We start from the raw sequence: 27,468 nt of genomic DNA, 5'->3' as shown, positions 1-27,468 counted from the left end.
CTGGGTCACCCCTGGAGTTGTATTCTCCAATGGGTTCTTATCAACTGAATTTGTTGTGGCCATTGGTGTATTGGAAAGTTGCTTGGTTGCCACCACTGCGTCGCTCCCACGAAGACCTTCGTCCACGACTTTTGAGGTCCCCTCTGCAGAGGTAATGCTGACAACCAACTCCGCTGTGGGGTTACGTAATAACGGATCATTCAAAATGCTATTAGTCTCAGAGTCTTTCTTGTCAAGATCCTTCTGCCAGCTGCTTGAAACATCCAATGCTGTGGATCTTGTCAACAGCTCCTCTGGAACAACACAACAAATGGTCCCTGGAGCTTGTTCTAGAGATGGAAGATCTTCATTGAAGACCTCTTTTTGAAGTTTGTTTCCAGCGGCCAAAAGTTCGGTCACACTGTACACAGGAAGCTGAAAAGAGTGTGGGTGGCTGAGATAGGACCTTAGCCATTGCCATAACCGGTTAGTCCATTTTGGGTTGGAGAAAAGGGAAGTGACAGACTCATCATAATCCTGTGAAAGCGGGCTGATGTCCTTCGACGAGTTTTCTGCAAGGCCAGTTTGTACTAGTGCTGCATAGTTTTTAATTTGTTGCTCAAATTGTCCACGTATGTCCCCACTTGGGCCTATGGGGATTTTCTGCATTTCAGTTTCTGCGTAGTCCAATGCCGGTAGAATCTGAAGAATGTCAGAGGAAATCTGGAAATGTTCCAATTCTCCTCTGGTGTCTGTCATAAAACAGGTAATAAAGCTTTGTCAGTTAGCAATTATACATCCAGAAAATGCAGTTTGTTTATAATCTGTAGCTCTTGCTAATGTTGCTGATGGGGTGGTACAAAGCATGCATGAATCAGTTAATTGACCGGTGACTTCGGAAGCCCTTGTTTCTGTATTCATATACCAATGTTCTGCCTACCCCTCTGTATGGTTCTTGATCCTGGAAACAGAAACATGGCTTGCAGGGCCTCAGTTACGCGGGACTGGTTACCTGGAAGAAAAGGTATTTAAGTGGGACTTTGAAATGGCAATAGAGTATTAAAAGCTGTAAGTCAGTCTGAACTTACCTGTACATGTAGCAAAGTTGGACGAATGTAGCAGTATCAGAAACCCACTTTCATTAAGGTGAACCGTAAGGCCCTGTCAAAAGTATTAAGGGTGTAAGTTAGGTTGTTTCGGGGGTGGGGGTATGGACTCCTAAAAGCTGTCCAAAAAAAAGCTTGTATATGTTGCACACGGACACTGAGACTCACAAGATCTTTGTCCTTGAGTTCTCGGATAAGCAGGGAAAGGGAGGGGTCTTCCAGTTCTTCAGGAATAAACTCATGAACACTGCAGCAGATGCCATCCAGGCACACTAAAAGTTAGAGGAAAACAAAGTTCTGTCATTGGAATTGAAAAAAAGAATTGAGGCTAAAAAAACATAACAGCAAAATACGAAAAATAGAAGGAACACTTTTTAAAAAAAACACACCTTCCCCAGAGAAACGAGTTTCAAAGACAGCCTTTGGGGCAAACTGTCTCAAGGTAACCATGGAAACTGCTTGGTCTACTTTGACTACTGGAGGCCTTGAATTATGACACGGGGGGAAAAGACAAACAGAGAAAAATCCTTGTTACAACATTGTGAGGATTGCCCGTTTGGATGAAAAATGTTGAATGTTTTAGTTACCCTTACAGTTTTACAGGGACCAAGGTCCCCGACCTGGACTTCAGCCGCACATGGAAGATCTGGGAGCTGATATGAAGCTGGCCGCTCCACATAAAGTCATTCAATACTGCAATGACAAAAGGTCACGAGTACTGACCAACTGAGTCCCTTGTGTAGAAGGCCCCAGGTATGGCTGGATGTAGAATACATTTCTAATGACTTTCTTTTGAAACTAGCCAATTTCAACTTACCCTTTCCTTCTGTCTCCCTGAAAGGGTAAATTGGAAAGACATAACCAATGTTACAAACTTGAAATAACAAAACGTTCATGCGTACAGGATGACTATGTATGTATAGTGCTACAATACCTCTGTTCCTGAGAACTTGATATCGTTGCCTTGGTATTTGCATCGTCATATGAGAATGGCACAATGGCAAATGGACAGACGTGGCTTGGAGCTGGGTTTGTATTGCTACATTCACTGGGCAGCGCTTCGTAGAGGTAGTACTGCAAGATGAACAAAACACTCTGAACATCTACTTGACACGGCTATATACCTACACTTGGATATATAGATTTTATGTTTTTTGGTTTGATTGCGTTGTTCTGTCAACACCATCATTTCCCTCCTGGATTAATCGTGTTATTTTACCTGTAAAACGTAGTTTACCCTTCTAGATCTCAACCCTTTCTTGTATTATTTGACATCATGGGGGTCAGACACAGACTACACGTAAACCTAAGAGTGTCAGACCGTACCTGTGTTCTCTCATATGCGAGGAACGAGCTGGTGTTGGCCGATACCATGGGCAGCTCTATGGACTCATGACAGTCAAACCCAACAGACGGTGAAATACAGTTCTGAGTGTAGTTCTCTTTAACCTTGTTGCTTCTTCCCTGTGGACAAATGAAACGGAGATAAGCATTCACCTTTTCAATTGGCTTCACACTCAAATCTACACTACAACTCCCGCATCAGACTTTTAGCTTAAATGGGATGTTTAGAGGGCGCCTGCCATTGTATATGGTATGCATATTTAGATTTTAGGCCTTTTCTGACCAATCATGCAATCTCTCCCCCGATTGGAGAATCCATATTGCCTATCAATCAGAGGTGCCTGAAGTGCAACAATTATTTTATTTCAAAATCTTGTTCCCTTTTTGGGCTCTGGATTCAAGTCTTTTCAATCTTACCCACAGAACCTTTGTGTATACCATAGGAATTGACTTGTTACTGCTACTATATTAATATAGCAAACAGCAATAGGGGATTCTTGCAATGTTGATCTCATGACAATAAATGAACCACATTTCCACATGACCTTACCTTTGTCAGCTTTATGATAACGATAAAACCAGATTTCCCACTATACCAGTGATCAGGAGCCAGGCAGTCGGAGTACCTTGCTATATAAACTCCTAAAAGAGAACCAAGACAATATAATTAAAAAAATATCTGGAGCTATAGTGAGGCAATAATGAAGTTTATTACTTCCCATTTGATTGAATAGAACATTACACCAAACAATTAAGGGATTTTTCATATTACGCAATTATTGCGTAACATGATGAGTCACTTCGTATGTTGCTTCGCTTAACGTGTCTTTCAAGTTGTCCTTTTGAACAGTAGTGTAAACTCTAACTGTCATCCCAATTCTTTGTTGCACACAGAGAAGACACACCTTGCAGTGTGTCATAAAATGTGATTGGGCCACTCCTTTGAGAATAACTATGGATAACCTTGTGGAAACTAACAAACTAATTCAAAGTGGCCTACAACAAGAAAACCTGCAGTAGGAATCTGTTGGATGCTAGTTCGAGGGTGTACAGGGTTCTGAGAGCATTGCGTTCAAATTGAATAGATACATTTTGTTATCCCTGTATAATAATTCAACCTCATCATAAAAAATGATGATTACCCTTCGAAGGATCTCCAAGTGTTTTGCATGTGCTGTTCCCAGTGAGCACACCAGTTTCCCCCAGTTTGGCAGCCTTTAGAAATAAACAGACACACACAGCATAAAAAATGATTAATAATTGTACCCAGGGGTATTTTCTGCTTTAATGATCGACCAACTCGACTAGTTCCTCATACCTTGTCTATGTCATCAAATAACAAGAATCCGTATCCTTCTCTCAACTCCTCCTCAGAGTAGCCAGCCTGTCGTCGGTTGGCCCGAAACGCTTTGTACTGTCAGGGAGGAAACAATGGTGGATTAGCTCACTTATTCCATCGTTTTTTAGGTCAACAAGCACCAAGATGGACCAGGGTGTTTTTGTTCCTTTCTCAAATGTGTTGGTATGAGTTTTTTTGAGCCTAAAGATAATAATCTGCGCCATTCATTTGTTGGGTAGAAAACAGGAAAACCAGGAAAAGCCGTTGGTAGTGGACTTTCCACCCTATCTTGCGACATGAACCGCTCTTGTCTGACTTCCTGCTTGGTTTAACTGACTAGATCGCTACGCAGATACATTTATTAAAAGACAATAAATGGTTTAGCTTGTGTAACAATAAAATTATAATTTTAATCCACCATCACATGAAATCCATGGCCATTTTCGAAGTGTAAAAAAAACAAACAACCATAACAGCCACTGACCTTTTCCTGCAGTATGGAGTTATTGAACAGAAAGGCAGAGGGGTATCTGAAGGCCTCCTTGGACGCTCCATAAAGAAACGACTCCTGAAGAGGAGCCAGAACTTTCTCAAACACGACGGAACTCTTGGACACGGGGATCAACACAGCTTAAGAGAGACAGGAAATAAATCTGAGTCAACACATGAAGTCATCAAAAAGGAAGGACATATTAAAAACACACAATTTCGCCTATAAATTCAAAACTCAACTCTAGAGCCTAAAAATTGAATACAAAAAAGAACTGTCGGCTACATAGCATACATGTTGTTGTGCCGTTTCCTATGGCGTCTGAGGCTCCCCCGTACATGAGGTACACTGATAATGTCATAAGCACAAGATGTACAGTAATAATGTCGGAGAATAAGGACGATCCGACGCGTTCAGTTGGTCGCTGAAAGTGAAACGTTTTTCAACGAACCGCTTAAAGCGAAACTGGTTCTAACATTGACTACCACGTCACCCAAAGTGAAACTTATTCTGACACACGGAGAACCAGCTCACCACATTTGCTCGATAATCCACCATATGTCCGGTCCATGGCTAGAAGGAGCTTTGGAAATCCACCATCAGACCTGTGATGTCGGCCTGAACCATTTCAGCTGGACCCACCCTGGATCCCAGACCGTATATGTGGAGCCCGGACCCGTTTGCGCTGTGTGACCGAGCAGGACTCTACTGTTAACAAGATCGGGAAAACCAGGAAGTTAGAGCCTCGCTGTACAACATTATCCGGTCAGGTCTGAAACGTGACCCTAACCGCTCGGTGTGTCACCTCGTATCGATTAAACTGATCGGAACTGAACGCTGTTTAGTGTTTAGATGAAGCGGCCCGGGACAGGGGGTCCATCGAGATCGAAAAAGAAACAGAAACCTATCTAGGCGAGCGCATCCATCTTGAAAGTGTAACACGGAGGTTGACGAGGAGAGAAACGAAAGCGGTTCACATCCTGGTTCTCAAGAGCGGAACCCTTGAGTCGGTGGAAAGTAAAGACACGTAGTCGCACTTTATTAAGTGTGATAGAATAAAACCATCACGTTAAAACACGTCACTGAAACATGTGCTGGACTAGGTGTGTTTGTCACGTATGTAGATTGTGAAAAGGTTCCCCCGAGGATTGGATGCGGGTAGAATGACTTGACGTTTCGTAACCGCCGCTTTAAACGTGATATTCGGACGAACTGCGACCATCTGACCGCAGTTTGGCAACGCGTATGTGCAGCGGAAAAGGGATCGTGTGTCATTGGGGTTTTTATGGTTTGATCCATATGCCTCGGGACACCAGCCTTCCGAGTTTCACGTCATTTCCGGTCTCGGAGCACTTATAGCGTCCCCTTTCGACTTTGTGACTAGCTGTGTTCGAAATCGTTCCCTATTCATACGGTTCATCTACGTCACGTTTTCTTGAACGCCGCCATTTGCAAGACCGATCTCGGCAAGTATGGCCGCCCACCGTGTTGCCAGATTTGGTTGAGCTAAATCCGCCCAATCACGTTCCAAAACCCGCCCACTTCAGCAAAAAACCGCCCAATGGCGTTTTTCACAGGATTTTTTTTTTTTTTTTGAATAAACATTAAACGCATGTTGTGGTTCTAGTGTTATATCAGGCCCCCAGGATAGGCATATACTTCCGCAATCCACCCGTGCTCAGAGGCCAAACCTGGTATTGCAGCTGTTTTAGCTGGGAGTGGACGGGGGTCCGTCATTTCATGTGGCCCAGAAGTAGATATCGCCGTCCACTCCAATACAAGTGGGGAACATGATTGTGTCTCCGCAAAAAATGTCTGGATATCAATCAAAGGCTCATAATTATCTTTCTACCCTGTTCTAAAAAACTGTAAGTTTTTTCTTTTCAAAACGCCTCCTCAAGCGTTTTATTAGCAGTTGATGTTGGGTGGGCAGCTGAAAGGAGCCGTACTGAAACAAACGGCTCCTTGCTATGGACCTATTTTGAAGTGCACGGCTCCATTAACTTCCGAATTAAATTAAATTCCGAATTAACTTCCATTAACTCAATGTGACAATGTGGTATTGGCATATATATTCCAGAATTTGAAAAAGGATATGGATATAGAGTGGGTGACTTTATCAGTATACTCAATCGAGATGGCCACAATAATAACCGCTCTTAGATGGGTTGTAGATACTAAGTTTTATAACAAATAATTCAATACGTGAAGATTTGGTGATAGAGGTAAAGCATCTTCTTTTAAATATTATAAGCCTTGGTTTAGTTATTCAGTTCTGTTGGATTCCAGCCCACCATGGAATATATGGCAATGAAATTGCTGATAAATTAGCTAAAAGATACTAACCTAATTAGAAGAATTTAACCTTAAGTATATATATTTTTTATTTTTATTTATTCATTTCTTTTGTTAGTTTGTTTTATTTTGTTTATTTTGTTTCGTTAGTTTGGTTTTTTCTTTGAATTTATTTGTATGATTTAAAGTATGATTTGCCAACGTCCTTGTCCTTGTCAACGTCCTTGTCACAAACTCCTGTGTAGTAGTCCAGTAGGTCGCGGTATATGGGGAAAAACTATGATCCGCCACTAAACTAGAAGAAGAAGAAGATCTCTGCATCCGGTACGTCACGGAATAGGTCACGTGTCTTGGCCACATAACGCGGAAGCAAATCGCTCCTGTATGTTGCCATGCGCCACTGAGCAGGTTTGCATAGGAATGAATGGGCGGCCATTTTCCAGTCCGTGGTCCATCCTTTATTATGTCCATGTGTTATATGCGCCAAGAGTTACTTCTAATGGCTGCAATGTTTTAGGCTCCGTCCGGTTGAGGAGTAATAATAAACATCCCTGGGGATTTTACCATATCGACTCGTCCTTCTGATTACGCGGTAACGCTACGGTATTAAACAATTAAGCCCAAATGGCAAGTTCTATTTTATACTAATGTAGCCCTGTGCTATATTTTCCTTTAATTTTCTTTAAGTTAAAAGGTGTTAATAAATGTTTAATGATTTTGCTTGCATTATGCAGAATGTTTTATTTTCCTATGGCCTGTATTTTATTTTCATTTGAGTATGTACGTTTTGGTTGTTTTCTTAATGTGACCTTTGAACCGGAGGGTTAAAAGGTTGGAAGCTCGGCAGCTAAAGGAAGTGTGAACCAGGAAGAGTACGGACGGCTAGTGCGAGCTCGTGAACTATTTATACCGGCTTAGATCTATGCATGCAATAATACTCTGTCTAGGATATAGACTAGAGGTATACTGTTTAGGTTGTCGGATAGATAACCACCAGATCAGGGATCGTGTGTATTGATGTTCTTCTGAGGTATACAGGAGATGCTGAACCTGCATCCAGACGTGGACGCGGCGAAGCCTGAGTGCGGTTAAGTGGGATGTGTGCCCAAATAAGGATCTTGCCGGTCGTTTGGATAAGACGCCAGCATAAGGATCTTGCCGGTCGTTTTGGATAAAACGCCAGCGTGGACCAATCGGCACGAGGACCGCGACTTTCCGCTCGCTTCCACACGCACGCACACACACTCCGCCAAGTGAGGTGAAAGGTACATTTGATTGTTTGTTGTTTGCTCCTGTGAGTGAAGCGGCCGTTCTGTTTTTGGCCTCCACGTACCCAAGCGACGACACAGGCCTGCAACGTGGGGATAAATAGTTCGTGCCGGCATAGGACTGCATTTTGCTTTCAATATTTCCAAAATGCATGTGATTTCATGTGTCAATTGATTTACCTGTCTTCTTGTGTGAATTGATTTACCTGTGGGTCGATGCACTGAATGCTTCTTGTTAACGTGTTAATTCAATGAAACCATCTTTCATAGTAACTTATGTGTGTTTTTATTGTCATTACCATGCAGTGATTCCTATACATTAGGGGTTTAGTTCTACAAGACACTACAACACAACTAAACATAAAATCGGGTAGATTACCACATATAGCGTGTGGTCAGTTTAGTGTGGACTTGGGAGCGTCCCAATTAACTTTTGGGTTAATTAGAATATCATGTTCATAGCCATGGCATCGGGGCGCTACACTAAGAAAACCAAAAAGTTCTCCGAACCCCAGAAGCCCACAGAACAGAGACATAGGTCTGAGACAAGTGACTCTGAAGAGGAGCAGTGTGATACTTCACACAAATGCAGAGGAGCTTCTTCACTGATACATCAGTGCTCTCATCCAGGTAAAGAGAATATGGAGACTCACCAATATCCTCTCTTAACTCCTCTCTGAAGTGCGGTGCCAGAACAGATGTTATAACGGCGGTACACTTTGTCCTGTGCATCTTGAATGCGCCCATCTCATCTTGCAGTATATCAGACAAATCATCCACAGCGTTTATGGAGGTGTGACAGGCGACGTAGGTTGCAACCCTAAGTTCACGTCGTTTTTTGTCATCTTTGATTGTTGCTCCTGCACCAGATCCCGTTGGGACAGCAAAGGATTTGACACTGCGCTGACAGCGGGCCTTGTGTTTTTTCGTGGCACCATGTTCTCTCAAGTCGTTGAGGTGGGCTCTTAATTCAACGTTACAATACCTGCAACGAGCTTTGCTGTCATCTGCTGGGGCAGGCGCGATCCACGATTTTAATTCAGGGTCGGTCTCCCATTCCTTTCTATAAAGTTTTTTATATTTCCCCCACTTCGGCATGATGCTTATTTCGCTAACAGAGTTGAGAGAGAGCGGGCTTTTGCCTCAGACTTCTGCGTCGGCGCACAACGGTTTGTTGATGTGACATCACGACGTGAAGTATATTGAAGTATAGGCCTACTGAGTTTTGTATTTGTACTGTTTTTAAACCATAAAATAACAGTTTGGTGTGCTGTTTTCACATTATTAAAAAACCGCCAGATATTGGCAAAAGCAGCCCAAAATGTATATACCCGCCGAATGCATTTTTTCCCCGCGAGATGAAATCAAAAGTAGCCCAATTGGGCGGGAACCCGCCCAATCTGGCAACACTGCACACCGCTCATCTGAATGTAAGAGAGAGACAGAGATATTATCGAGTTTAGGCTCCGATCCAATCCGTGTATGGTTCGTTCTATGAATATTCCGATTTAAAACAAAATCAGAAAAACCAAATAACAGAGTCTTTCTTCGGTTTTTCTGATTTGGTTTTGAAACGGAAAAAGGGCAAAAGGAATAAACAAATAAACGGCATTTCATTTGTGTTTGTGTTTGTTTGTTGGTTTTTTAAACCCGAAACAGAAAAACAAAAATAGATACATTTGTAGGCTACACCAGAAGGCAGAACGCAGCGAGCGAAGAAAAAAGAGCCTACCACCTAAACCAGCAATAGACTGTCCAATTATATTTAGCCTTAGTTATGGCCGCACTTGAACCATATGGGGATTTTATTCGTGAACTATTTGACAATGGAAAGACACGACGAGATCAGTGCCGCTCTAAAGCAATCTGGTGCACCGAAGTGCTCCGTTATGAGGAGGTTCTGTGTGGAGCACAACCTTCGAAGAAGGAATCTAGTTTCTTTCTTCTTCTATGTAGCCTATTGTACAATATGTAGGCTACTTGTCATTTAGATGTATTTTAATGTTTTATGACCAGCTAGGTTTCTTAGTAAACAGCCACCTGGAATATCATGGCGATCTTCTCCGCGGTCATATCGTCCACTCGCAGACTAAGTCGCCGGCTCCCACGGAAAACAATAAAGCTGGCCATTGTAGAATGCGAGACTCAATGGAAAGTTTGAAACGTCATTATATGTATTTTTTTTAAAACCACGTGCCCTTTTCCCGGCATTCATTGTGGTTTTATCTAAATATCAAACAAACAAAACAATCAACTGGATTATTCAGTATTCCTGTTTTGATTTAAAAAAAAAGAAAAATGCAGTTTATTTGTTTATTCCTTTTGCCTTTTTTCCGTTTCAAAACCAAATCAGAAAAACCAAAAAACTGCTCTGTTATTTGGTTTTTCTGATTTTGTTTTAAATCGGAATATTCAAAGAACGAACCATACACGGATTCGATCCTTATTTGTTATCCCTAGTTTTTTTTTAGTCCATTAGTATGCTTGCCTCAAATCAATCTTCATGACATATATATTTATTTAGTCCACAACCCCTCCCCATACAGTGGAGATATCTTGAAAGCGTTCAAGAGCACTGATGCCTACCCAGTGGCGCAAAAAGTGGGTATGCACTATATGCGGCGCATAGGGGCGCCGCACCAGAGGGGGCGCCAAAGCGATGGAAGTAAAAAAATTTGAGAGGGACGTCACTGATAAGGCGCCCCCCTGCTCCTTCGCCTCCCTCCCCCCTCCTCCCCACACGGCGCTCCAGTGGGCGCCCCCTCAACCACGCCCTGGAGGCGAGCGCCAGAATGTCTTCATTTGAACCGTATTGTCATCTGATGACACGTACCTCAATTTGGAGAGGCAGAGAAGAAAGCCCTCAGGGTCACAACATAGAAAAATAAAGATTGGGATGGAGAAAGGGTGCGCAGGGATGAAAGAAAGCTTTTCAAAGTGGTTGAAAGACAGTCGTTTTTATGTCAGTGTATCAAGAGGAGGCTTGTAAATATTCAGGTTAGCTAAATCTACTACTAGTAAAACAACAGGTTACTGTTGTCTTGCAACTGTGTGCTGATCAGAATGGAGCCTACAATATAACGGATCATAACAAGAAAAATAAAGGAACTTGTTTGTGGTTATTTTGTTTTACTTCAATCTCTATGTAAGTCTTTGTTTTATGTCAATAGACCCAGTAAAAACGGAGTTATAAAGTTGATACTTTATAACTGTTAATAATCCAAAAGTTAATAAATTAATAATCGCAAAAAAAAAAAAAGATTATCGTATCTGAATCGAGACTGAATCGTTCTACACAGTGTTGCGATGCATCGAAGAATCGATTATTTTCCCACCCTTATTGGTTATTGTACATTGTACTCCAACAGTTCTAACAGAGTTTATTGTTTTGCATGTAAGCTTTTTGGTGAAGCTAGAGTTGCTGACACGCGCCTTGTGGTGGGGTATAATAACTCACAGTGTCATTCAAAGATACTGAAGTATGGCGACTCATTAGTGCCATAATTCACTAATGTGATAAAAGACGCATTCGGGCGTATTATATTATTCCACACGCGTAGATATTGACTGCGAGCGCGCAAATTAAGGCCCAATCCCGTTTCTTTGCTCACTGTCTCAACCCTACATCTCAACCCTAACCCTAACCCTTACCCTCATAGCTCATGCTCATTGCTACCCCTAACCGATCCCCTACCAAATGGGACAACCCTACCCTGTGACGTCATCATGGCCTCCCCGTGCCCCCTAGCAGATAACCAGACCCCTGGTAACGTTACAAGAGACAGACTGGCTGCCATTTTCTCAGGCAACGAGCAAGACCCATTGTAAAGATGTTTAACCTGAAATGGTATTTATATTTTGTAATTGGCATGTTTAAATAAAGGATATTTTTAATACTATTTGTCCCTCGTAATATACCTTTATTTTGAATGTCACTTAGCTACATGCTAAAGGTGGTATTAGGGTGCACTCACACTAGGCCATCTGGCCGTGGCCGTTGGCCGTCGCAGCTGTAGCCTGGCCACGGAAGGCTCTTGTACATACGTCATCACGTCGTAACACGTCATCACCAAGCGTCCGCTGCATGGACCATAATAAAGTCTGCCGCCAGTCAGAGTTTTAACAACAATGGACAACAACACAGAGAACACACCAACAGTTAAACCGCTTGAAGCAATGTTTACCGTTTAATGGGAAAGAAGGCTCGTCGCCTTTATTATGTCCGTGGTCGTCGCATTGACTATACGTCATCCAGCTCAGGTTGCGTAGCCGTGCGTGTGCGCGTGTCGGCTCATTAGCATCTGTACCGTAGCGGCCCGTGCCGTAGCAGCACACCTCTCCCAAGTGGCCAAATTGGCCCGGCCTGGCCAGACTGGCCACACTCACACGGGCAGATTTGAGCACGGTTAGGTGCTAAAACGGCCACGGCCACGGCCAGATGGCCTAGTGTGAGTGCACCCTTAGATAATAATCGGTTAAGAACAAGAAACACTTTATTTAAATAAGAAACACTGAACCACACATCTAAAAATACTAGGGCTGTAACGATTCATGCGATGCATCGATGAATCGATTGTCAGTCCTACCGATTCAACTAAATCGATCTGCTAAAATAAATAAATAGAATGAATCACTTTGGCTTCACCAATAATCGATATAAATGCTTTAAATAATATGAATCGATTATGATTAATGTTTTAAGACTTAGTTTACACGTTTATTTTGTGAAGTGCAGCTCGGTAATCCGTAACTCTGTCATCAGCTAGTCAGCTTGCAAGGAAGTCCCACGAGAGTTTTTTTTCTCCCTCACCCTCTACTGGTGCATTTCAAACATGGCAGAGAGCGGCAGCGAGATTGTTAATGCACCAGCAAACTTGAAATCCAAAGTGTGGAAGCATTTTGGCTTCACAAAGAATAATGGTAAAATTGACAGGGGGTGTGTGACGGGGCGCATAGCTTCCGTCAATGTTGCCTGTGTGTGTTTGTCTTGTTTGACTATGTATTCCGTTACCTTCATACTGTTTTAAAATCATTTATCAACCATGTCATTTATCATGCGCGCTACGGCAGTTTAATACAATCTTGCAAGTACCATCATTACAACGTTCTGTTTAATACCATTTACCATTAACGTCACCTGTTCTGTTGCAATAACCATTCAAACAAGTATGTCGTTGTCAAATTCCAGGTTTGTTTATTTAGTTTAAAAGTTACATGTTAAAGGCCCACTATGCAACTTTTTTAGCCAAAATTACATTAAGTATGCAGGTTGAGAGTTATGCTGATGGTTCTGCATCCATTTCTGGGTCGATTGGTGGGTGTGTCATTTACCCATGTCGCCTCTCCAGTGAAAAAGCGCATATGCAACTTGATCTGCTCGGACCGGGACAATCCGGATGTGACGCAACGGAAGTATCCTCGAAAATGTAGTCAGATTGTAGTTTCGAAAATGCTTTACGGCACAGAAACACACCCAAACATGGCACCGGCTAGATTTAAACCGCCGGTTGCGAGGCAATTGTTGCATTCATCATGGATCAATCGACTAATGGTACGGCCACACCAACCGCGTTACTCGCGTTGGATAACGCGAGTAACGAGCCTAACCTGACGCTTGATCATTGTGTGTCACAAAAATGGTTCAACGCGCCCAACGCGCCTGTGGCTGCGCTAGAGTCCGAAGTAGGAAACCCAAACGCTGCCGTGTTTGGGTGCATGATAGAGTTTAGATCGGGTTAGATTAAATAATCTCGGATATAAATAACGATCTCATCTCATCGTCATCCGTTTATCCGGGGTCGGGTCGCGGGGGGAGTGGCTCAAGCAGGGGGCTCCAGACTTCCCTTTCCCGGGCCACATTGACCAGCTCTGACGGGGGGATCCCGAGGCATTCCCAGGCCAGTGTTGAGATATAATCTCTCCACCTAGTCCTGGGTCTTCCCCGAGGTCTCCTCCCCACTGGACGTGCCTGAAACACCTCCCAAGGGAGGCGCCCAGTGGGCATCCTTGCCAGATGCCCGAACCACCTCAGCTGACTCCTTTCTAAGTAAAGGAGCAGCGGCTCTAATCCGAGTTCCTCACGGATGACTGAGCTTCTCACCCTATCCCGAGACGCCAGCCACCCTTCTGAGAAAACTCATCTCGGCCGCTTGTACCCGCGATCTCGTCCTTTCGGCCATCACCCAACCCTCATGACCATAGGTGAGGATAGGAACGAAGATCGACCGGTAGATCGAGAGCTTTGCCTTGCGGCTCAGCTCTCTTTTCGTAACAACGGTGCGGTAAAGCGAACGCAATACCGCCCCGCTGCTCCGATTCTCCGGCCAATCTCACGCTCCATAGTCTCCTCACTCGCGAACAAGACCCCGAGGTACTTGAACTCCTTCACTTGGGCTAAGGACTCATAAATAACGATAATCGGGTTAAATAACTTCACATGGTGTGTCTGGTGTGTTTCCAGCATTCATAGTGTTGATCAGCAGAGAAATAGTCCGCCAAGACGTTGAGGTTGCTTAGCAACCAGAGACTCTGTCCATGCAAGTGAACGGAGCGTTCCCTCTTCGTCATAACTATCAAACCAAACATCCTTCACATTCACCGACCGAACATTATGAAAGTAAAATGCACATTTCTCGCTAATTTTTTTTTCCATAAACGCATTTAATGGCGTAACTATGTTACTATTTCCACCCAGAATAAAGAAAGATGTCGGCCGTATGCTTCTGTGCAAGGGTCACTACTCTCTGCCAGTGACGTCAGGTCAAGCTCCACGCTGATTGGCTATCGTGGTTAAGCGTCACGCGTTGGAGCGTTGAAAGTTCAATTTTCTGAACTCCGGGCGTTGGTGCTTTACGGCACAGACCCCTAAACACGGAACCGGCTCGATATAAACACAAGTAACTAAGGGATCGTTATATTCATCATAGATCAGCCAACTAAAAAGAGACAGAGAAACCCAATGTCGGAGGAACAGAAGAAGAGAAAAGGATACTCGACCGTTTTGTTGTGAGCCCTGTATGTTTCTAGCTTGCTTGGTTGCAACCATATAAACACCTTTGTTTCCATGGGTGTTTTGCTGTTCGTCCGTCTCGTCCCCCAGATACAGACTGAATCCCCGAATCCATGTTCTTGTTTATTTAGATTATTATGTTGGCCAAACCTCTTACTCTGATTGTTCTGTTCAACCTAAGATATAACAATTATAATCTGGGATATAAATTCTCCCCGTCAATTATAAAAAAGGATGAATTTATGTTTGTTGCAATACAAATACACCATTTAAAAAATGTATAACCTTGCCTACACTTTATGAACATCTACTTCGGACATGGCTCCACGCATTCGCCCGCTTCTTTGAAAACAAATGCACATGGCTCGCGTAGAAGTGCATGGGGAAGGGTCGTCAACGAGTTGTTACGACAGTGTTGTGAAATATCTACTACGAAGCTGTAGGGGGCGCTGTGTAGAGAAATGTGCGTGCCAAAACCAAGAAAACAGCCAAGGAATGCCCGAAGTTGCATAGTGGGCCTTTAACACAGCGTAAATGTTCGTCTTACCAGCGCCTCTAGACTGTATTAGGGAATGTGTGCGGCGTCAACGGGGTTTAAATTAACGTCATAACTTCCGGGTAAACCGGAAGTGACCCCGAGTGTTTGTAATTATGTTTATTGCAGTTTTTGTATATTTTGGCTACGCCAAAATCTAGCAATAATATAAAGGTCCAGTATGCTTAAGTTCGAATTGATGTTTTTGTGACTCTCAAGCCCATTCAGTTTGTTTCGTGAAAAGTATTTTTCTTTTTGTTGATTTTCGTTTTATTTTTATTGCCTTATGGGCCTTAAATTGGGAAAATAAAAGATCCCATCTTTTTCCAAACTTCTCGTCGGCTCCTGAGTGATTTTCCACCTAGTTCAATCCGCTCCAACACATCTACCCATGACAGGGTGTCACATTATTGCATGTTTATTTCACAGATATAGAATTTTGGTTCAAAGTTACTGAATCGTTTACATGATGACGGTCTGAACAGAAGACGCAAAAGTGACGTTACGTCTTCACTTTTTATTCCGCGTTTAGATTAGCGTTTTCGGGAGGAAATCTGCGTGCATACGGTGACGCAAAAGTGTGTGGATTTTAATTGGGTATGCATGTCAGGCGGCTAGGTGGTGCTGTGATACACCACCACACAACACCTCAGAATGTCTGAGCGCATGCGTAGAATCTTCCTTCTTCTCTTATCTGCGCTGCAAACACCAAAACAGAATTACGGATCCTTCTCTGTTCAGTAATACTATCTGTGTGTATCCTGTTCATTTCGTGGAAAAACTCCGGTAAGTTTATTAGAGCTGCCAGAGCAGCTTGGCGGTCCGACGCATGGAAATAATCCAACATTTTTGTTTATTTCCCTGTACTGGCGCTGTATGTGACGAAAACGCGTACGCGATGTGAGCAGATCTGAGCAGAGTTTTGCGTCTTGGTAGTGTAGACGGAAACGCTACGGCGGAGCGTATTCAAGTTTTCCACTCCGGAGGGTGGTTTCAGATTTTTGCGTTTTAAAGCCCCGAAAAAGCTGTCACCGTCTAAACGAAAGGCACTTCCGATAAAATATTTGGTTGTTTTTACCCGCAAGAGTCCTGTAAACGGGGCCTTACTGTGCGTTCACACCAAAAGCGAATTGCACTGCAAAGACCCTTTGGTCGCTCATAAAGTATCGCTGCGAATATTTCTGTTCGCTTTTGTCTCTCAAATCGCTCATGACGTTCAATTCAATTTTGCATACGCATTTAAAGGAGCCGTATGCTTTTAGTACAGACAGCCATATCAAAGAGTGAACTCCCATACACTTTGGCCATATTGCAGAGATGGTTTTGCTTGTTGGATAAAGTGTTTCGACAGCAAGTAGGACAGTGATTCCCCTCCAATATATATATATATATATATATTAAAAAAATCCTAAAATGTAATTACAACCGAGAACAAAAAAACGTTGCGTGCTGTAGTAGGCTAGTTAAAATATGTTTCACTGATCTGCATCTGCAAATCATGATCTGCACTCATTCGTCAAACAAATTGACATTGGCGCACATTGTTATGGTTAAACGATGCTGAACCCAAGAGCAGACGGAGACGAAGTTGAGTTGAAGGAAAAAGGGTTTATTGAACGAGGCGAGGAGGCGGGTATTGGATGAGGTTGCCGGGGAAGGAGCGAAGCAGGCGAACTGGATTGAGGGATCCGGATAACTGCAGGCAGAGGAAAACAGAGTTGAGTCGAGGACAAAAAACTACAAAAGACGAGAGAGTGAGAGCGAGGTAACACAAATACTAGAGCCAGGCGTGTATCATTACCACAGTAGTGCCTAGTACGATCTGGCACCGACAGCAGGGAATCCAAGGGTTTATGAAGGGGAGTTGATTGGAGATGAAGACCAGGTGAGCATGATTGCAGAATAGGTCCAGGTGTGAAGTGAGACAGACAGGAGGAGTGGCAGACCCAGGAGGTGGAAAAAACACAGCAAACTGCTGTGAACACAACACACATGGCTAATTTGCATAGGTGGACAGGACTGGCTGGCTCCGCAAGGCAAATAATGGAACATATTTATCTATCTATCTAGGCCTATCTGTCTATCTATCCATCTATCAACGTGTGTAGTTTTAATGTGATGTATTTTGTGTATGTCCAGTCAGACTTGTCTCCCTTGTTCTGTGTGGTCTTGTAGGCTACAGTCCTGTGTGAGCCGAATCACCTGAATGAATTCCCGACGATTTGTGTTGTTTGGTATTAATAAAGACTTGACAAGGCTATCTATCTATCTAGACTATTTAATTAAAAATGATTCACCCCAGGCTCCGTGAATAGTGGGGAATAGCGGGAATAGAGGGATTAAAGACAAGAGGTATATCCCTTGTCATTTATCCCTCGTCTTGTCGATTAGTTTGTGTATGTGACGATTTCAAAATTGTGTTTTGTTTAAAGAGGACCTATTATACTACTTTTCTGGTCTTCATTTCTTATTAATGACTCCTATAGCGCAACCTGACACGAATCACAGCACAAAAAACGATGTCGATTTTCGGGAAACTCTTCCTCTCATCTGGGCGCTTTCAGCATTCTCTGTCAACGCTCGGTTTCGTCCTTCTCCTCGCCCCCCTCCTGCCAACCCCACTCCGTTGTGTTTGGTTACCTTCCTTGAAGCGCGCGCGCAGGCAGATTTGACCAGGCAATTGGGGGTGTGGCAGGAGTGCCTCTACGTAGATGATTTCCCGGAAATGTGAACAAGTGAACCGCAAACGTTGTCCCGACTGTTTAGCTCTCTGCACAGCCACCCCAGACTGTCAGCAGGGAATACGTCGAAATGCATGTACGTCATTATTTGACACTTTAGTATGGTTAAACATGACTATCAATCATTATAACAACGTTTATAGGTCATAAAAGTCGAAAAAGCATAATAGGTCCCCTTTAAAGCATGACTACACGCGATTGGTTTGTTAGATTGGTGGTATGGAGAGCAAATGAAAATGATTCCCGCTTAAATACGAACGTTCTAGATCGCATATATTTGCTATAAATACTCCTGCTTATCATCACTTTGTATCAAAATCACTATGGATGTTGCACTCATTAACTAATGAACACAAAACAGAAAACACAGTTGTCATTATCACTGTCACTGACAACGATATATCGTTTCACTTCTTATGACAAATGTACTTATTGCAAGTCGCTTTTGATAAAGGCATCTGCTAAATGGTCATTTGTTCAGCTATCTATCCTCTATTAAACTGCATTGAAGTGACACGTTTGTTCCGTGCATTATTCATTTGCATTATTATTTCATTATTCCTTTCCACAATGTATTATTCCTTTGCACAACGTATGTATTTTCGATATTAGAAAACGATATCGTCCCATTCAGAGCAAGGAAGATTAGTATGATAGGATCTTGGTTAGCAGGCATGTATCGCGCTTATTTTACAATAATCTCAAACGTTTCATTAACTCACATACAGACCAACCAACCACACGTGACGCCCAGGCCAGACCCTTTTTGTTGCGATCTCTGAAATGAAAAAGGCTCGGATCGTACAACACCCGGTGCCCAGTTACAGCCACGATTAATTTTTCCGTCGACATTTTGTACAGTCAGTAGGAACCAAAACAGTAGATAGGAACCAAAGTGCCGGTGTTCGGTGTTCCCTGGGATCCACACAAGCGAAGAGCGTCTACATTACGATTCGCTGTCAGTGTCTGGCCGCTGAAACGCGTCATAGTAATTTGCATAAAGTTCAGCCGTCTTCAACTTTTTTTGGTCGCACTGGTCGCTCACCTTTTGCCGCTGGTAGCGTTGGACGCTTGTGTCGCTTTGGTCGCTCTTGCCCATAGAAAGTGAATGACTTCCGGTGATTTGGTAGCTCAATTCGCTTTTGGTGTGAACGCACAGTTAGTATGATTCCACGCAGAGGGAAACTCGTTTAGCCAAGGCAGCCATGTGGCAGTTGTATCCAGTTGAGGGATTTGCATACCTTATTTTGCATGGCCTCAAGTTACCAGGTCAACAAAGCGATTTATCAAGAATGGACAGCCATGCAAAATCCAACCACAATATTGGACGAGTACCAAGGTCAATTGGAAAGATATCAGAGTGCTCTGTAAAGCGGGGAGCGAAAGGCCCATTTCAAAATACAGGTTTGAGTTGGCCGTGATTTAGAACTCGATAAGATCGATACTTAATGGATCGACAATTCTTGCCTTATTATTTGGTTGTATGATGTAAGAGGTACGACTTCAGTTCGTTCCACAAGGTATAACACATGAGAAGGGACTGCAGTGCCGGACACCGCTCACTCGCGCCCCTCAGAGGGTGGCCAGGGACTAGGGATGGGCATAATTAATCGATGCTCGATAATTGATCGTTAAGAAATGCGTCGATCAATTTATATTGTTATCGATCAAAAGGACGTTGTGTTGCATACTGTGAGTCTTGAAGCATTTAATTGAATATCACGATGTGGGAGAAATACCACCCTGCCGACTGGTGGAAAGTGAATTGAAGATGGTTCCCCAGGCTGTCAAAGTTAGCGCGACAATACCTCTGCATCCCCGCAACTTCGGTCCCGTCAGAGCGGGTGTTTTCTGCTGCTGGACTGACAGTTACAAGGCTGCGTTCGCGTCTGACCCCCGAGCATGTTAACATGCTTATATTCCTAAACAAAAATATGTAGGCTGGAGTTACTGTATGCTATGAGACAGTAGGGACAGTCACCACCGTATGTGAGTCGCTCTTTTTTTTCTAAATGTGTTGTCTCTCGCTCCGCTATTCTTTCGGCTTGGTGCCTCTTGGAGTCGTTACATTTTGCCAAAACTGTGATATTTTAGCAACAAGTTCAGCCTTGTATATGTTCAATAAGGTATTGCTTTTAGATAGACTAGTTCATGCAATTGTTGGTAAATGGGTGGCTCATCTGTTTGTTGCGAGCCTTTTCCGCGCGCCGGCTGCAGCCTATAGGCATTATATGTCGGCCTTTTCCCCCCCTTTTTTTCAAAACAGTTATACAGTTTAATGCCCACGTTTAGCCTACTGCCTTTGTTTGATTATTGTTGTCCGATAAGTTGGCTACTTATTGTAATTGGAATAGGCTACAGATTTAGTCTTGTTGAATCGTATCCAAACCTTTAAGAGCGACTGTAGGCGCATTGTTCGGACTTTACGAGCGCCGCATAGGCCTATAACCTATAATGCCTGTATTTATTATTTCAAAACTGTTAAACAGTTGTAGGTCTTCAAGTTAACTGTATTGTATTAATGTTGGCCCATACATTATTGTTGGAATAAAGATTTCATTGATAAAAACATGCTGCATTTTGTATTTTCTACCAACGGGAATTTCAATAGAAAAAAGTTAATGATTAATCGATAATTGATCGATAACTCTAGCGATGCTCGATCAAGGAAATTTCTTCAAATGCCCATCCCTACCAGGGACGCACGCCAGCTACAGTGGAGCTGTCACACCAAATTTGTACCGGGTGCCAAATTTGTACCGCCTACGTAATCAGTTGTCCGTTGCCAGACAACGTACAACAGATTACGTAAGGGGTTGTCCGTTGCCAGGCAGGTTTCAAAAAACAATCGCGATCATGTTGTCAAAGACAAAATAATAACACAGATAACGGATCGCTAGATAACACTTGTTTTTACTTCATATTTGTATTGTTATTTAATTGTTTAATCGAATTTAGCTGGCGAACTGAGTGTTTAAAGCAGGTTTCAAAAACATTCACGCTCATGTTGCCAAAGACGAAATAACATAATACAGATAACGGATCGCTAGATAACACTTGTTTTTACTTTATATTTGTATTCTATTTATTTTTTAATCAAATTTAGCTGGTAAACTGAGTGTTCAAAGCAGGTTTCAAAAAACATTCGCGCTCATGTTGCCAAAGACGAAAAATAACATAATACAGATAACGGATCGCTAGATAACACTTGTTTTTACTTTATATTTGTATTCTATTTATTTTTTAATCAAATTTAGCTGGTAAACTGAGTGTTCAAAGCAGGTTTCAAAAAACATTCGCGCTCATGTTGCCAAAGACGAAAAATAACATAATACAGATAACGGATCGCTAGATAACACTTGTTTTTACTTTATATTTGTATTGCATTTAATTGTTTAATCAAATTTAGCTAGTAAACTGAGTGTTTAAAGTGTATCATAGTCTAGCTAGCTTGTATTAATTTAATTTCCTTAATTTAATTTAGATAATAGATTATAGGTAATAGATAGATAGATAGATAATAGATAGATAGATGGGTAGATAGGTGAGAAGGCATTTACTAACTAGTAAATGTTTTTATTATTATTCACATTATCCCCATAACATTTAGCTATTACTGTTTAGGGAAATAGATAAATACAATACAATACAATGCAAATATAAAGTTAGGAACGCTAATAAATGTAATTACTAAAATAAGTTATCTGTCTTGTCACGCTCAATGAACGAGTTCGCAAATGTTCTTGAACCTTCCGACGTCATTCGACGTGATCGTCCGTTGCCAGTAGAGATGTCCGATATTATCGGCCCACCGATATTATCGGCCCGATATTAGCATAAAAATGTAATATCGGTCAATATCGGTATCGGATTTTTTTTGCATTAAAACCGATTTTTTTTTTTTTTTTTTTTTTTTATAGCTCAAATAAATGTTTTCAAAATTGTGCAGTACAGTGCACATTGTAATTGACTCATATTTGTGCATTTATTCAATTAAGGTTATTGAGTTTTAGTTAAAGAAACATACTGCTATGTTGCACATAGTTGTTCAGGTACAATGTTTTATCATTTGTGAAGTCAAGTTTGCCCTATTTGTTGTGGGCATTGTCAAGATTATCTCAGGGAGAGTGTAATCCAAACTGTTGTCTGAGACCATTAAAAAAATAAAAATAAACATGGCACTTTTCCCTTAAATTAAGTTGAAGTATTTTTCTTATTTTGCACAGACAATGTTAACATTTGGAAAGCCTTGTTGCATTCAAGAATGCATCCAGTGGGGCATCACAATAACATTAAGCATGTTGGGTTAATTCCACAACAGGAGATATGTAATGTTACCTAAATTAGGTTTGAGGAAAAATAACCCAAATATCGACATCGGTATCGGCTGATATCGGAATCGAAAATTTAGAGTTGGACAATATCGCATATCGGATATCGGCAAAAAAGCCAATATCGGACATCCCTAGTTGCCAGGCAACGTTCGACTCAATCGTCTGTTGCCAGGCAGGTTTGGAATGGATTACGTATGGATTACGTAGGAGGTACGAATTTGGCACCCGGTACAAATTTGGTGTGACAGAGCCAGTGGACTGATATGTACAGCAGCGTGACATGATGTGCTTGCACAGGCTGGCTGAATACCAGGCGTGTGACTGCATTATGAATCCCATTCACCAGGGACAGCAGGGCCCGTTGGTAGCCCAACCAGAGGAGCGATGTAGTGGTTGAGCAGTGAGAGGGCCAGAGACGGGTCAGGAGCCATCTGATCCTCCAGATGTTGCCCAGAGTGAATCTGAAGGAGCGGGATACCGCTTCGACATGCTCAGCCAAAGTGGCTGATCGTCAGTCGCAATGGAACCATTGGCAGAATTGGTAGGTAGGTACTAAATGATGACGAGAAGCTAATTCTTAAGACAGCTTCGGCTGAAGGTTGGTGTGCCTTCAGTCTGACACCGATGTCTGAGACGCATCTCGAAAAAGTACAGAGACTGTGGTTTTGTCTAGGGGGGAAATACGACATCCATCGGCATAGCAATGGAGAAGCTGGGGGACCCAATTATAGATCAAAATGAGGATGTGGACAGCGATAAGAGGAACAAGGAATAAAACCAGAGGCACGGTGGTTCCCCTCTGATGTGAGTTGGACCACTCCCCCCCGCCATGACACCTCCAATAGTCATATTAATATTCACGTAATATTAATTAGGGCTGCAACTAATTAATATGTTTTTAACTGAAACATGGCTGGAACAAAATAACAGTGCAGCCATTCTGATAGAGACAGCTCCTCCCAACTATTACTTTTTTGATGCATGCATTTTTATTTTATTTTTTTTCGGCATGCGCCGAAATTTCCTTCAACTAAATGAGGACAAAACAGAGATAATTGTATTTGGTTCTAAAACGGAAAGGCTTAAAGTAACCCAACACCTTCACTCTCTGTCCCTGAAAACCTCAATCAAAGCCAGAAATCTAGGGGTTCTCATGGATTCAGATTTACATTTCGACAGTCACATCAAATCAGTTACAAAATCTGCATATTATCACCTTAAACTTGTAGCAAGACTTAGAGGGCTCATGTCCACCGAAGACTTACAAAAACTTGTACATGCCTTTATCACTAGTAAGCTTGATTACTGCAATGGTCTCGTTACAGGTCTCCCAAAACAAACTCTGAGGAAGCTTCAGCTTGTTCAAAATGCTGTTGCTAGAGTTCTAACAAAGACCAAAAAATGTAAACATATTACACCAATTCTGAAATCGTTACATTGGCTTCCTGTAGGTCAAAGAATTGATTTTAAAATCCTGTTGCTAACCTATAAATCCCTACATCAGGGGTTTTTAAAGTGTGAGAGAGTGAGGCCCCCCTCAGAGAAAAAAATGCAGCTGAGCCCCCCCCCCCCCCAATTTTTTTTTTTCTAAATACCTGTGTTTTGAAAGCTATTTTAATTATTTTACACATTTTAAACATCACTGATCAAAATTTTAAAACATTTGAAACATATTTTTGAAACATTTGAAACATATTTTTTAAACCCTTTAAACATTTTTCTGAAACATTACAACATCTTTGTGCGTTTTTAAACACATTTCTTAACACAATTTAACAACTTTATCTAAGAATGTTTTAGCTTAACCTTTTTTAAATACATTTGAACATCTTAATCTGTGTAAACTGCCAGTCGAATCAGATCTGCCTTTTTAGTCCATAGATTCGACTATTCTATTCTGGGCGTAGCTTTAGTGTCACTGTTAACCAAATAAGGTCTGAGTCAGCAGATCTGTTGTGTGGAGTCCCCCAAGGCTCAGTTTTGGGCCCTGTGTTATTTTTGCTGTATTTGATCCCCTTGGGAAAAATCATCCAGGGATTTCCTGATGTTTCTTACCACATGTTTGCTGATGATATCCAGCTTTACTGTTCCTTCAAGCCAACTGAGCTCCAGAGGCTAAGTTCCTTAGTTCAGTGCTTGGTGGAGATAAAGCATTGGCTGAGTGATAACACCCTGCAGCTTAATGAGGACAAAACAGAAACACTGGTTATTGCCCCTGATGATTCCATTCCAGGGATTAACCAGTACCTGGGTGACTTGGGCCAGTCTGTCAAACCGAGCCTAAGAAACCTGGGTGTTGTGTTTGACAAAGACATGTCATTAGTGCAGCACTGTAAACAGCTGACCAAAAATTGCTTTTTTCAACTGAGGAACATTTCGAAACTCAGGAAAATGGTTTCACAAAATGACTTGGAGCTGATCACTCATGCATTTGTGTCTTCGCGTTTAGACTATTGTAATAGTTGGTTTTCTTGTCTAAACAAAAAGGAGCTGTCTCGCCTGCAGTTAGTGCAAAACTCTGCAGCGAGAGTTCTGACTCGCACCAATAGGAGGACTCATATAACCCCTATTCTTAAAGCTCTTCATTGGCTGCCAGTTTCGTCCAGGATCAATTTTAAAATTTTGGTTTTAACGTTCAGAGCTTTGCATGGCCAGGCTCCGCCTTACATCAGTGATCTGATCCAGCCTTACACCCCAACTCGGGCTCTGAGGTCTGTGGATCAGAATCTGTTGACGTTGCCACACACTCGTTTCCGGACCAGAGGAGACAGATCATTCCAGGCTGTTGCTCCCAGGCTCTGGAACGATCTTCCGCTCTCTCTGCGTTCGATGGAGTCTGTTGACTCCTTCAAAAAGCAACTAAAGACCTATTTGTTTGCTCATGCTTTTGCTTAGCTGTCTTGGGGCTGCTATGTTTGTCACCTAGTTGTCTTGGCCTTTTAAACTTAAATTTGTATGTACTTCTTAACTGTGTATTGTTATTGTTTTTGTTTTAACTGTGAAGCGCTTTGTGACCCTGGTCTGTGAAAGGCGCTGTACAAATAAAGCTTACTTACTTACTTACTTACTATTCGGCGGGGTTTGTTTACCGGCGTTGCTATGGTGACCTAAATTATAATAAGCAACTGAAAACGATGCCGGTTTGAAACTAAAACTGTGATTCTGAAAAAAGTATAAATGCTATCAAAATTCCGTTTTGATACAAGTGTGTAGATTTGTTTAATGGTTTGAACGATGGTAAACGGTTGAAAAAGAAATGAGTTACGATGTCTAGAAGTAGGTGTATCAGAATGGGCTGACGTCTTCAATGAAAACAGCTGAAAACGAAGCGGTATGAAACTAAAATTGTGATTCTGAAGAAATTTTAAATAACATCGAAATGTGTGTAGATTTGTTAAATGGTTTGCACGAAGATAAACGGTTGAAAATTGATTTAGTTCTGTTTCTTCTACAGTTCAAGTACGACTGATGATTTGAATCATCGACTTTCAGGTTTTTTTTCGTTTTGTTTTTTTCTCAAGTCGCGCCCCCCTTCAATCAATCAATCAATCAATCCTCGGTATTTATATACCGCTTTTTTTCACATATGGCTTCCATCCCGAAGGGATAAAAACCGAGCTCAAAGCGGTCTGTACCTGAAAGTGTTATTTTTTTTTTTGTCGCGTGTCATCGGTTGCTGGGGTCAAAAAATATAACCAGGTCAAGATCTGCTTTTTTTTCTTTATTTATTTTTTCTTTTCTTATCTGTCACGTGTCATCGGTTGTCATCGTTTTTTTTTTTTTTTTTTTCTGGGTAAAAAATATATAAGAAATAAATATAAAGAAGTTAATAGTTCGAGTTAAATATTAGAAAAAGCTCTCTCGAAAAGATGTCCTTTCTCGAAAAGATGCTCGAAAAGATGCTCTCTCGAAAAGAAGTCTACTTTTAAAAATGTCAGAATTTACAGAGTTTCTTACATTTATAGGTAGATCGTTCCATTTAGAAGTCATTGCGTTAAAGATATCTTTACATTTCTTTTTTTCGTAAACAATATTAAGATCATCCCTTCCAACTCTTAGTTCTCTAGTAGGGCTATGCATAGAAAAGCTTTCCGCAATATAACATGGACTTTTTCCAGAGACAACATTGAACATTAGCAAACTGAGTTTAAAATCTATCCGATCTTCGATGGGGAGAAAGTGGGCTTTCTTGAGAAACTTGGAGGTGGAGCACTTCTTAGGAACGTCATAGATGAGGCGAACAGCTGCAGTTTCAACCTTTTGCAGTTTCTTTAGATGAGATTTAGGAGTCAGTGCAAGGAGACTGTTGCAGTAATCAAGTTTCGACAGTATCATGTTGTGTACAAGCTTGATTCTCATGTCAATACTCAGTGAGCGCTTAATCCTTCCTAGATTACGGAGATGGAAGTAACTAGCTCTGCACTTCTCTTGGATGAACTTGATCATGCTGAGTTTTGAGTCCAGTGAGACGCCAAGGGTCTTAGCAACGTCGCAACTGTCGACATCGGAGTTATCAAAGAGTACAGTGAAGCTTAGGTCTTCTGAGTTCCGCTTGGACTTAACAAGGATCATTTTTGTCTTATCGGTGTTGTTCTTGAGGTAATTTTGTACCATCCACTGTCGTATCTCAAGGAGGCATGCTTCAATATTTTCTTTTGTTTGCTGGCTGCTCTGCATATCAACACTGACATACAGTTGGGTATCGTCTGCGTAGATTTGTATGGAGATGCCATGCTTTTTTGCCAACCTTTCATGTTCCTTGACATAGAGTATGAATAGTAGGGGACCTAGCAGTGACCCTTGGGGGACTCCAAAGATCAGGTTAAAGATAATACTTGATGCATTCTTTATCTTGACTCTATAGGTTCGCTTCGTCAGGTAGGATACAATCCACTTGATAACATCACCTTTGATGCCGAACTCAGACTTTAGCTTGTCAATCAGGATGTTGTGATCAATGGTGTCGAATGCGGCTGACAGGTCGAGGAGTATGAGGACCGCTGCACCCTTCGCCTGAACCATTCCCAT

The 27,468-nt window shown here is 42.0% G+C and overlaps 1 protein-coding gene and 1 long non-coding RNA gene across 2 annotated transcripts; both read right to left on the bottom strand.

The window, feature by feature from the left end:
• Positions 1-232: 232 nt before the first annotated feature.
• On the bottom strand, positions 233-5,873 carry LOC115550769 (protein TASOR). The gene is made up of 6 exons (XM_030366056.1): positions 4,553-5,873; positions 4,253-4,398; positions 3,748-3,843; positions 3,572-3,644; positions 2,975-3,071; positions 233-293 (listed from the first exon to the last, which is right to left on the bottom strand). The coding sequence occupies exons 1-6, from the start codon at positions 4,617-4,619 to the stop codon at positions 233-235; spliced, it is 540 nt and encodes a 179-aa protein (XP_030221916.1). The 5' UTR covers positions 4,620-5,873.
• Positions 5,874-16,953: 11,080 nt separating this feature from the next.
• LOC115551163 (uncharacterized) lies at positions 16,954-17,323 on the bottom strand. Its single transcript, XR_003977985.1, has 2 exons — positions 17,167-17,323; positions 16,954-17,061 (listed from the first exon to the last, which is right to left on the bottom strand). It is a non-coding gene; the product is annotated as an uncharacterized LOC115551163 (long non-coding RNA).
• Positions 17,324-27,468: the final 10,145 nt, after the last annotated feature.

This window comes from Gadus morhua, chromosome 9, assembly GCF_902167405.1.
Source record: "Gadus morhua chromosome 9, gadMor3.0, whole genome shotgun sequence".
In the NCBI taxonomy this organism is placed as follows: Eukaryota; Metazoa; Chordata; class Actinopteri; order Gadiformes; family Gadidae; genus Gadus; species Gadus morhua.
This window is presented reverse-complemented; position numbering and strand designations above follow the sequence as displayed.

What these genes read in the sequence shown, in the direction of transcription:
- LOC115550769 (XM_030366056.1), bottom strand. Translation starts at nt 4,619, where the DNA reads ATGACATTATCAGTGTACCTCATGTACGGGGGAGCCTCAGACGCCATA. An exon ending in ACTCCATACTGCAGGAAAAG is followed by an intron (nt 3,844 to 4,252) that starts GTCAGTGGCTGT and finishes CCTCCCTGACAG; the next exon opens with TACAAAGCGTTTCGGGCCAA. An exon ending in ATAAAGCTGACAAAGGTAAG is followed by an intron (nt 294 to 2,974) that starts GTCATGTGGAAA and finishes GTGTTGTTCCAG; the next exon opens with AGGAGCTGTTGACAAGATCC.